Genomic DNA, 11,902 nt, shown 5'->3' with positions numbered 1-11,902 from the left:
ACACACACACACACACAGATCTGCAGTGCTCGTGGCTCCTCTTTCTGCACACCAACCCCAGACTGCACTGGAGACAGTCTGCAATACACATTTTATGAGCCCTTCACTTGCTTCAGTGCTCTTGTCTTATCGCTCAGCTGTTAGTGGGGAAAGTTATGGCTTTGTTTCAGTTGCTGCCTCTCTCTGATCTCATTCCCGGTCCCAGGCATGGGCTCCCATTTGGTGTGGCCACTTAGTCTGTGTATTCAGAATGATCTATGTTTTTTATTTCTTGGGTCACGGGGTCGTGAACTCAAGCACGTCTGATACGATGGTAGTGCTTCAGCTTCACATTGATGGGGCTTGCTTGGATTAGACCAGTCCAGTCCCCCATGCTTGAGCCAAATGGGGCATTTGTAATTAGGGGCTGAGATCAATATCCCAATTGTTTTTGCGACATCTGCATTCACGTACATTGTGCTACGCAAAAAACTCCTCCGCCTAAACTCACAATTATTTTCATTAATCTGACAATAACTTAATCAATAAATAATTCATTCAAATAAATCCACACCACCATTTCTTACAGTGCAAATTGACATGTTTGAATTGTTTGTTTTGTCCGACTGGCAGCTGAAAATCCAATGGTAGTTTAATATTTTTTAGTATCATATCATCACAGTTGATTTCCACTGAAAACGTATAATTTAATTAATTTCCCGTTTCTGAATTGATCACTAAAGTTTGTTGAAACCGTTTACTGCAGTTCTTTTTACTACTACCGGTCTCTCCTCTCCAGAAGGCCAGGAAACTCCCGGCCATAAAGACTCCATTGGCAGCGGGATGTTACAGCCCGGGTCAGCCGCACTAAGGAGCGTAGTGCTGTATACACACTGTGTCGTTGCAAGCTGTTTGCTGAGCGATTATCATCACGGTGGTGAACGGTTCAGTCGATGTTTGTGGGCCACACAGCGAAGGTTATCGCGTCAGCCCTCGTGACTCCTGTAGCTCTGCCAGGCAGGACGCAGAATCCATCGAGACTAAATATTCCCCCAACTTTGATTAGCTGTACGCACAGCTCCTTTTGACTGTTTGCCTGATTTTACTTGTTTCACAAGAAGGTTAATATGTTTAAAGGGTGTACCGTGGCACAAATCAAGGTGTCCTTTTGAGAATAGCCCCGCCCCAGACCAGTGAACTTTGTGAGATGGTCGTTTGGAGGGAGAGTGTTTGTGCATTCCTCTGTTGGCAAACATAGCTGAGGGCCATAAAGACGGTGTTTGAATTGGCCGTTTCAAATGTTTTTGATGGCTGTGTGAAAATGAATGTCTAATTGCTATGGTGACCATTGCATAAAAGACTTGTTAACAGTGTCTTCACAATGCCGTAAAAAAAAACCCTTCCTGGTTGTGTCTCATGAGACTTCACTCAACACAAGGACATAACAAAACCTCTCAGAACCAGAAAAACTACTATTACTATGTAGAAATATGAGTGTGGTTGCTTACGTTTTGGTTCTTTGCACAGGTGACGTGGTGTCTCGTGATCACGCTGAACAAATGTTGTCCTCACTGTCTGTGTGCCAGACTCTCCCAGACTTTCGGCCTTTGTCTTCAGTTGTCCTCCTTCTCTGACAACTATTTCCCTGGGGCGCTGTGTCTTTCAAACCTTGTTGTGGAACTTCAGTGGAAACAAAAGTGTCATCGGAAATGCTTGTCTGTTTTGTGGTGCCGGGCCTGGCAGTGTGTGTCAGAGTGTGTGTTGTTGGTGCAGAGGTGGAAGGTAGGGTGGGACTCCAGCCGGAAGAAAAGGCAACTATTGTCTCTGATTACATTTGATCTAGGCCGAATACAGTGTGTGTGTGTGTTGTACTGTATCCAAGGAACAAAAAACCTGCTATGCTGTTGCCTAGTACAATGAATGTGTGAGTGAGAATTGAACATAAGCAGGGGGCATTTGCATTTGATTACATTCCTCACATTGTGAATGGAGGCAGCTGCTGAGATACTGTAGGGCCCTGAGAGATGGAGCCTGGCTCGACCTGACGGGGCACTGCGGATTCCACGAACTTTTCCAAGGGGCCGCAGACGTCCCTCTTTCATCTCCCATTTGATGAGGCTCTTGGCCAGCGAGGTGTGTTTCCAAAGGTTAATGAGCTTTGCTTTCTACTCAGCAGAACGATCCGTCTCTCACACAAACCCCCCCCTCAGAGTATGACACAGGATATCAAGAAGGGGTCGACCTGCGTTTCACTGTTACACCAGACAAGGTCACAGCACTGCATTGAGTTCAGAATATTTCAGTACTGATGCCAATACACGACCTGAGTTAATTACCAAGGACAGCATTTCCGAAATATATCAGTATTATTTAAAGGTGTCAAGTTTGGGCTGCTTTTTTGTTTGACAGAGCAAAAGTGCCTGCTTCGTTAGTATTTTGTGCTCTACTCGCAGATTAAAAGCCCAATTGGACCAGAAGAATGCTGTAAAGAATTAACTTGGAAGTGGTCTCATGGGTAGATTCTTCATTACTCAAACCAGCTGCTCTCCTAATGTTATTTTGTCAGAGGATATTTCACATTATCAAACAAAATATCTGTCCTAATATTTTCTGATCCTGCTGCTACAATGACCTGCATATTTTTGGAAACTCGACTGCCATCTTGTTGTCGAGCGTGTGCTTGGCCTAAACACAAATGGGGCTTTTCCATTGCCACTTTTGGTTGCGTCAAGTCAAATCAAGCCAAGTTGATTTGTGTTTCAGTTTAAACGCGCCAAGATGCGCCTGACATGGTCAGTGTCCGGAGTTGGGTCAAAGCGTGCCCAACCCACCTCCCACCTGGGTTGAGGTGATGTTGGAGTACTACGCCCATATATGTCTCTGTCCAATGTTGGTTCCTCTTCCTCTTTCTGTTGCCATTCTCCTCAAACGTTGAATGGTAGCTTCCTTTTCTAGATCCATTTTGTCAACCTTTGTCCGTTTTCGTAGATGACAAAATGTAACGCATAACATAATAGCAGCCATTGCACACTTTAATTGGAAATGACGCTAAAGAGCATGCTGCTTTTAAACTTCATTGACTCAAGACAAGCGCGTCATCAGTTAAAGACACACCTTCAAATGAGTAGCCCTGTTGTAATGGATCTCCATTACAACAAAGCAAATCCTTTTAGGACCACTTACAATGTGGCAGCTGTTACAAGCCAAGTCTACAAACCAACCGCTCAAAATACTGTATGGAATTTTAAAGGAAGTAAAGCCAAACCCTATTTAGTGTTTTTCTACATTTTCAAAACACAAAAAGCAGCACAGGTGGATGATTTGACTTCATGACATGTCTCTGCTTTTCTTTTTTTCCTCCATAACCCTACATTTCACCAGGCATTCATCACACACTCAAAATTGACATCGTACAGCCTGACACAGATTTGGAATCCAACTTTTTATTAGACCCATCTTCCACAGTGTGACATGCAATCAACCTGCGCGATTGCTGATATCACACTGTGTGTAGCGGCCTTAGGCGTAAAACCAAATACACAACAAACCTTCCACTAGATGAGAAGGCCCATCAAATCTGTCATAAATTGGTTTGCCTCAAGGTGTTTTCGAGATGACACAACCAGAGATTGGCTGGTGCTACGTGTTAATATGATTTCTGAGACATTCGTTTCATGATTGAGATGTAATTGAGGAATTAATAACACTCATAAAAGTCAGGTAGAAACTGTTGTTTTTTATTCATAGTGTTGGCATACTGTGAGCTAGTTTTTGACTTTTGGAAAACAGTTTTTTTTTGGATGATGGTCTGATGCTCTGATGGTCAAACATTAAATTAAACACCAGTGTTTGAATCATTCATGTGCATGCTTCTTTTTTTGTAGGACTCATTGTAATCTTATATTCTACATAGTTCATGAGCACATTTGTATCAAGTAAAAGTGTGTATTTCCTCATAACCTACTCAACTGTTAAGATTGGGCGTTCTTTTAACTCTGTTTTAGTCATCCCAAGTGTCGTATTTTACTGTAGGCAGAGAATGTTTTTTCGACTGAGGTGAACGTGTATATTTGCTGAGCTGTAGTGTGAATATGAATGTGGGCTGCTGCAAAGAGGACTTTCGCCCTCAGGTCTGTATTACACCCACATCCACCTAGGAGTGAACCATCTGTGTGTCCCTGATGGCATGCTGGCACTTTGGCTGTCTGGGTCTGGAGCCGGGGACGGGGACAGGGACACAAACAGCAGGCTCCGCATTGCCCCAGTCTCTGCCTGTTTCTTCCCTCGCCGCCCTGCAGTTTGCTGCAGTTTCCTCGGTGCCTGGGCTATTTGTGCCATGGTAACTGTGCCAGCCTGCCAGCTCAGACACAGATTCCACCTCTCGTCTCCCCCTTTGCCAGCATGATGACTCAGCAGCTCCTGCAGGGCTTCCAGCCTCCTCCCTCCTCAACCTCAGTGATACGCCATGCTCATCAGACAAAGTAGTGTTTTGTCATTCTCTCCTTCATCCTGACCTGAATACAAAACAGACCAAAATGATAAAGTATCCAACTAGACTAACAGGTTTGGTTTGTTGTTAAAAGCTATTTCAACAGTCAGTTTAAAAATGTCATTTAGAAACAACAAATGTGAAACATAGATTTTTTTTTTTTATTACCATGGCACTTGAAGATGTAAGTGGAAATTTGTACCAACTCCTCAAATGTATTTAAATCATCATAGCTGTCAAGTCCTTCTTTTTGGGGGTTCAGTTGTTTCAGCATTTGAGTGGCATGTTTAATCATCTCCATCTAATCACTTTAAGCTCTGCTCAACTTCTTAGAGAAGTGCTTATCAAGATAGCCCTCTGGAGTGGAATCATTGGAAAGAGTCTAGGGAGGAAGCATGGCGTCATAAAATGGGAGCCTTGATATGTAGGATCACTTTCAAGTCTCTTGAGCGGCACTCAGCAGGAGTCAACCCTAACATACTTTTCTCTTGGCCACGTCTATTTCAACTATTTCTCTCCGGGCTGTAGAGACTTTGGCTACCTTGTGTTGAGCTGAATGTGGTCTCTGTATTTCCATGCACAAGGTCAGTGCTTACGCATCTCAGAGGCATCAATATCATCATACTAAATACCTGTGGGGGGGAAAAGAAAAACATTAGTATTATCTGAAACTATGAAAAAAAAATCAATAGTAAACGTCCTGATTATGCTTTCATACATAAATATAATCTGTGTTATTTAGTTTTTTACTGGTGCCTTAATGTGTAGCCATTAAACTTTGCAGCTTGGTTGAGGTGGAGCTATTACTACCTACGTTCAATGCTACTACTTTCTACTGAAATGTAATTGAATAGAATTTTGAACTAGTATAAAATGGAAATACCTATGTAAATTACAAGTACTTCAATGTTGTACTTAAGTACTCTACTTGGGCTACATTCACACCTCTGTTTTAGTTTAAAAAACAAAGGCTATGATGGCTGTGATTTACTTTTAACCACGGCAGAACATGAGTTCAAGTCACTCTGAGATGGCAACCAATATAAACTGCCTGACCCTTCACAGATTGAAGGAGGGTGTTAAAGAGAAGGGATCATAATGCATTGTAAAACAAACCGCTTACTCAGTGTATAAATGTTGCTCGGCATTATATTATAGTAAGACCCATTAGATTATTAGTTCCAACAGCAATAAACATGGGAAAATATATCTTAACTTATAATTACCGTGCAGTATTTATACTGGTTTCCTATTACAACACCACATCAGAGGATATAGGAAGAGGGAATAAAAGGAAAGATTGGGGGGGGAGGAGAGACAGATAGAGGGGGGGGGGAGACAGATAGAGGAAGGGGGGGGTGAGAGCACACCCTTGGCAGGATGTCAGCTCCGTGAACACACACTGCAGAACGCTGCCAGAGAATTCAATACGCAGGGATAGAGAGCTGCAACAAACACACACACACATTCACACACAGTGCCATAAAGTTGTCTGTTCAGATCGCAATCGGTTCTGCAGATGCTAGCCCTACCTCCTTTCCAAGATTCCCTTCTTAGGTTTCCAATATCAGGACTACTCCTAGACTGTGCATTCATCAGGCAAACCTGTTAGCTGGCTGGGTGATATGTTACCAACAAACGACGCCTCATGTGTAGATAGATGTAGAGTAGTTTCTGTTTACTTTTCTCTTGCTAAATAAATTGCAATACAAACATTTTGCATGTGGGCACATACTATGTAGGAGACCAGGCAACTCAAAAGGCCCCCAGGTTTGCATAGACTGAAATATTTGCTGTGTACATATAAGCAAACACATAATAGGACTGCCTAGCTGCTTGGCTGTCAGTGTGCGGCTCACTGCTTATGATAGCTTATTTAAGATAAAGTGTCTGCGTGGGAGAGATGAATTGAGACAGAGACAATTTCAGTGCCCCGTTGAGGGTCTTTCAGCAGTAAATGTAAACAAAAATGCTGCAAATCATTTACCTACACTAATTGAAGCCATTAAATGGAGCCTCATGACATGCTCTACTTAGTTAATTGAGGTGAGTTATTGATCTGTCAGCAATGTGTGAGTCAGGGTGGTGTGCTCTTTGTTGTCTTTCTACATGAGTGATATATGAGTCAATATCAAGATAACCAGTCAGACAGAATCACCTTTTTTTTTTCTAGGCTCTAGTCTGTGCTCCAGACTATTGTCCGCCGCTCCTCTGCTTATCTCTTTATCCGTTTTTCCTCCGGCCCCCTGGCTTCACCATAGCCCAGCCGACAGTCCCCCCACCAGCATGGTGCCCTTCTTCCTGTTGTCCCCCTGGGCGCTGATACCAGACACCTCCTTGTTCCCCTTCCCTCCCTTTGGCCTACCTCGACTTTGCAGCCCACATGTCTCTCCCACATTGGCCCCGTTCTCTGCTCTTCTCTGACCCACTGTCCCCCAGCTGCCCCCTGGCTATGCCTCCTTTACCTCTTCATGCCCTCCTGCCCGCTCCCTGCCCTCGTTGCCGCTCCCCTCTTCCCCTGGTCTAGAGGGAGCAGACAGAGCTCCTGATTATCTCTGTGTGGCAGCCTCTGTTTTGTGCTCTGATTAAAGGAGCAGCATGTGGTCTGTGTGTGAGCGGCCCGTACAGACGCCGCCGTTGGCCTAATGCTAACATTACGTGCTTAATCATTTATGTCTGGGAGACGGGCACAAAGGCCTGAAGGGGGTGGAGGGAAGGGAGGGCTGGGGTATTTATCATGCTGGCACACGATGCACTCCAGCGGCGCACACGCACATGCTTTCAAAAGTTGAACGCCCGGTGCTTGTATGGCAATGGACAGGGGGCACGCTGCAGGTTAATGTGCTCTTCCCAACCCAGAAAAACTCGCATATATCTTTATAAAATTGGCTAAAGTGTCACAGGGGGATTTTTCCCCTCCGAGTTCAGCAGCTGCGAAGTTAAACTGGTGGTCTGTTCTGTAAAGATCTGGCAGCCGGGTAAAGGCCGCAAACAAACAACATGACTGCACGCGTAATGTGGACGCTCCACAAGACCCGCCTTTGGTATTAAATATTGAAGGATTAGACCGTCTCCCGGTCTCTAAACGATAGTAATGTTGGGCACCCACCACTCTCCCCGCTGGCTCCTCTCCTCCAAGCTCCTCCCTCTCCCTCCTCCTCCTCCTCAATCCTCCCTCCTCCTCCTCCTCATCGTCGTCTGTCTGCTCCCTCTTCCCTCACTGCCAAGGGCCAGCCTGTCCCTCCAACACCAACACAGACATTCAACACAGCACGCAGAGGCCCAGCCAAATGGGAGAGCACAAGTCCTCCCCATTGCTGCCAGCTCCCCCCAAGTGCCTTGTTCAAGGACAACAGGAAGACATGAGACCGCATTTACTTGAGCATTCTTAAATCTGGCGTTGACTCTTCTTTCTTTTTTTTTTTTTGTTTTTTTTTATTTTCTTTCCTTTTTTTTTTTTTTTTGGAAATAAGAAAAGGTCTTCCTCTGTAAAATTGCTCTCTCTAATACTCTTAGGTCGACAGCAAATCCTGTTGTTATCTCTCTGTCTGTCGCTGTCTTCTGTCTCACTGTACACTCTCCCGAAAAATACCAAAAGCATTCTAATGCATCAATATAAAAATTGCCTTTAAATCCTTTATTTTGCATAATATTTCAGCCCATTCATTGGACTGCAGCACTCATTTTTGTGTTTTTTGTTTCTTTTTTCTCCCCTCCAGGTCTACAATGACAGCCGGGGACATGTTTCTTCTGGTTTTGATTGTCATGGTCTTTCCCTGTTCCAGCTTGGAAGGTAAGTGTCTTGTCACAAAACACAGCTCGTCACATCAGACCTAAAGGAAGGCTTGTGCTCTAGGGAGGAGAGAGGCGTCCTTCTAGCATAAAATAGACAGGATCTAGTTGAATTTAGCTCTCCTGCTAGCCTTGTTATTGCAAAAGATTACAGTAGGTCATACATCTGTCACTGGTGATCCCAAGCACATACAGTAGTTGGAAAGATGTGCACTGGATGTCTGTGTTCCCCATTTTCTTTTACTCCAGTTAATACACACAATCGTTCAGCCTCTCTCTTCTCAACATTTTTTTTTTCCTTTCCCCACCCCTCTTCAGTCTGTCTCCCTCTCATCTGCTGTCTCTCAGTGTTATTTTAAACAACTGCAGTGACGGTGGAATGCAGTGGAAAGTGGAGATTTTTTTAGGGTGGCACGTCACACTCGTCCTTGTACTTACATTCAATTTACATGCATCCTTACAAAAGGGACACGCGCTGATCATCTGTTGTCACAAAACATTTGGGAGCATACTCGAGATTAAAGTACTTTGAAGCTCTCAAACTATTTTCAGGGATGAAATCTGACCTGTTCCATACTTTTTTCCCTCTTTTACAGGTGACATCAGTGTGAGAAACTCTGAATGTTTGTGTGACGGAGCATCCTGCAGCAGTGGGGACCGGTGTTTTGGCCTGCAGTGCTTCACCTCTCTCTCTATACTGAACGGGACATGGGTTCTGCAGAAGGGCTGCATCGTGGCCGATAAGGAAGTGTCCTTGGACTGCGGAAGCCCACCGACTCCTGAGCTGGTGGTAGAGTGCTGCGACGGAGATCTGTGTAACATGAATGTTTCCTTGCAGTCGCCAGTAAAAGGTGAGATGTTTGCATCATAACATTGTGTGGAAGATATTCTGCCTGAGCTTCTGCTTTTCATTGTTAATCCCATTTGTAGTCCCTTACCTTCAGTTCATTCTTTTTGGAAAAACAGACAAATGAAGAGCTTGTAATTTTTACCACTGCCACCACTATCCTTTTCTATATTTTGTGCTGTCTCACTTCTTTCAGAGACACTTGAGAGTTGCCTGCAAAACAGATTTATTAACCAGCCTACCACCAACTTGGGAAATAACTAATCTGTACAACTGCCCAAGGACTGTTCCTGTAGACTTGTTAATAATCACTCTTAATAGTCAGTCAGTCAGTCAGTGTTAATGAACAGTATTAGCTGCATTTCCACTAGGACTGTGCAATGTGGTTAAATCAGTAACACAATTTTACTGCAGATATTAATATATATTATGTGATATGGCAAATGTATGCAAAATCACACATAAAATAATCACATTTTGCTCAATGCAGTGAACTGTGTTCCACTTTTCTGTATTACACCAGACACAACTCTTCATATATGTAAAATAAGAACTTTCCAATGCTTTCAAAATTCAGAATCACTAATTTAACCCTTTAATTCATACATGACCTCTTGTTAAATACCCATTTTCAACATGCATGTTTTCTGATCTGAGTGAATGCCATTTAATTTAATGGGGTACTAATGGTATTGCTCTAATGGGTTTCCTCATATCTCTATTTCCTCTTATCAGATATAGAACTGTCTGCTGGCAGACCAGTCCTCAGAGACCAGGACTGTGTGTGCGAGGGCGGTGTGTGTGAGCGTGACCATCGCTGTATGGGCCAGCAGTGTTTCTCCTCACTGAAGATGATTGATGGGGTGGCTGTCCAACAGAAGGGCTGCCTGAGGGACGACGAGGAGGGCAGAGCCACCTGTGCCATGCCACCCTCATCGGGCCATGTTGTCAAGTGCTGCCAGGGCCATCTGTGTAACATGAATGTCACTGTGCAAGCTCCTGGGAAAGGTGACTTTGTACACATTGTGCACATTTCTCTTGGCTGCCGTTCACCAAAGACCTTATGTCACTTAAGATTGTGTAAAAGTTCCGCTTTGGATCTCCTGTCTCATAACAATTTCATTTTATGACGAAACTCACCATAAAAAAAACTATATGAATTTTTATGGTCTTGCAAGAATAGCTTTAATCATGTCTTGTCGAACATTTACTTATTTTCCAGCCATGTTTTCTTCTTGAATCTTTTTTCCAGCGGAGGAAGTAAAACCCCTGATAAAAGAGAAACACGAGTGTGTGTGTGAGGGCAGCTCGTGTGAAACAGGGAACCGCTGCATGGGCCACCAGTGTTTCTCATCCCTGACAGTGAGCGCCGGCTCCCAGGTGTACCAGAAAGGCTGCTTTAAGGTCTATGAGCAGAGCACGTTGACCTGTAAGACCCCACCTTCCAGAGACCAGATTGTGGAGTGCTGCCACGGACACCTGTGTAACATGAACAGCACCGTGAAGCTGCCTGTCAGAGGTACAGTACTATACTACCCAGAATGCATCACAAATTAACTGTTTTTCTCTCAAAGATGCTCAAGAGCTCCATCTGTTGATTTCAGCATTGAATTCTTTTTCATCTATTCAGAATAGTAATCATCATGTGGGCTGGTTATTACTGTTTTTAGACAAAGTAACACATATTTATTCCTCTCCATCGTTTCCTACTGAGAGGGGTAACGGCTGTGAAATTGTCTGCCACGGCTTTTCTGGATGGTTTCTGTTGGCCTGAGTTACACCTCTGTGCAGTCACACTCCTGGCACCTTATGAAACAGAAATAGGGGAGACAGTGGGCAAACCAAAGGGAGGTTTTGAATATTATTTAGTCATGGTCCACTTCCCATCTCTCCCCTCGGAGGCTGTCAGGGCTGCCTGACAGGAGCCCAGAGGGCGAAGCCACCTGGGAGTGAAGGAGAGGGAGGCATCTATATGCAGAGTTGTTGTTGCCCTTTTTTGTTTATTTCACCTTTACTTTTCTCTCTACAGCAGCTTTTATATTATATTTTCTAAAAAAAACATTTTATACCTAAAATACCAAAGCTGTGTATTTTTTATTTATGCATTTGGGGGTTCAGTCAGAGCTAAATGAAATGGGAAAATTGGAAATATTTATGTTAACCTGACTTAACAAGGTGCCCTTTTACAACATCATAACAATTCACATAATGTCAGAGAATTGTATAAAATATTGTTTTACTCACAGCATTGCCACAAACCTCCACTTGTCTTGTTACATTGCCACAAATGCAATAACCCCTTAAAAAAATATATTATAAAGGAGTCTAGATGAATACATCCCTTTGCATGCGTTTCCATTCGGTTCAAGTCTAGTGAGTGTCTAGAATGTGTTGCTAGTTGTGTGGGAGAAACAGTTCACTATTCGAGTAGTTTAGAAAAGGGGATCATTGTCTGTACTGCGGGCAGAGCTGAGCAGTCTTTCCCTTGGAATGTTTGGAAACTGTGAATGGTGGTCAGTTCCTCAGGCCGACCTCTGCTCACTTGATGAGATCCACTCTCTCTGTGTGTGTGTGTGTGTGTGTGTGTGTGAGTGTGTGAGTGAATGTATGGTGGAAGCCTCAGTATGTGTGTTCCTGTCAGAGGAAAAGCTACAGAAGCTAAAGAAGAGTTCTCCGTCAACAGACATAATTATTACTCTTCTTGAATCATTGCTAAGTTCTAGTAGACGCTCCCATCTCAAATATACTCAGTCTTCTGACAAATGTGAGCCAAATTTAATCTTTAAAAATCTATC

The 11,902-nt window shown here is 43.7% G+C and overlaps 1 protein-coding gene and 1 long non-coding RNA gene across 2 annotated transcripts in view; one reads left to right on the top strand and one right to left on the bottom strand.

The window, feature by feature from the left end:
- Positions 1 to 11,902, top strand: part of LOC118339002 (activin receptor type-1-like) — a 23,556-nt gene that overhangs the window by 2,331 nt on the left and 9,323 nt on the right. The window contains 4 exon segments of the mRNA XM_035676506.1: positions 8,188 to 8,261; positions 8,857 to 9,111; positions 9,843 to 10,115; positions 10,360 to 10,626. Of these exon segments, the coding sequence (XP_035532399.1) occupies positions 8,188 to 8,261; positions 8,857 to 9,111; positions 9,843 to 10,115; positions 10,360 to 10,626 (869 nt within the window).
- On the bottom strand, positions 3,469 to 6,866 carry LOC118339003. The gene is made up of 3 exons (XR_004797295.1): positions 6,627 to 6,866; positions 5,010 to 5,100; positions 3,469 to 4,493 (listed from the first exon to the last, which is right to left on the bottom strand). It is a non-coding gene; the product is annotated as an uncharacterized LOC118339003 (long non-coding RNA).

Source organism: Morone saxatilis, unplaced genomic scaffold (genome assembly GCF_004916995.1).
Source record: "Morone saxatilis isolate NCDOM2014 unplaced genomic scaffold, NCSU_SB_2.0 Contig5, whole genome shotgun sequence".
NCBI lineage: Eukaryota > Metazoa > Chordata > Actinopteri > Moronidae > Morone > Morone saxatilis.
The sequence above is the reverse complement of the archived record's forward strand: the minus strand, read 5'-3'. Positions and strand labels throughout refer to the sequence as shown.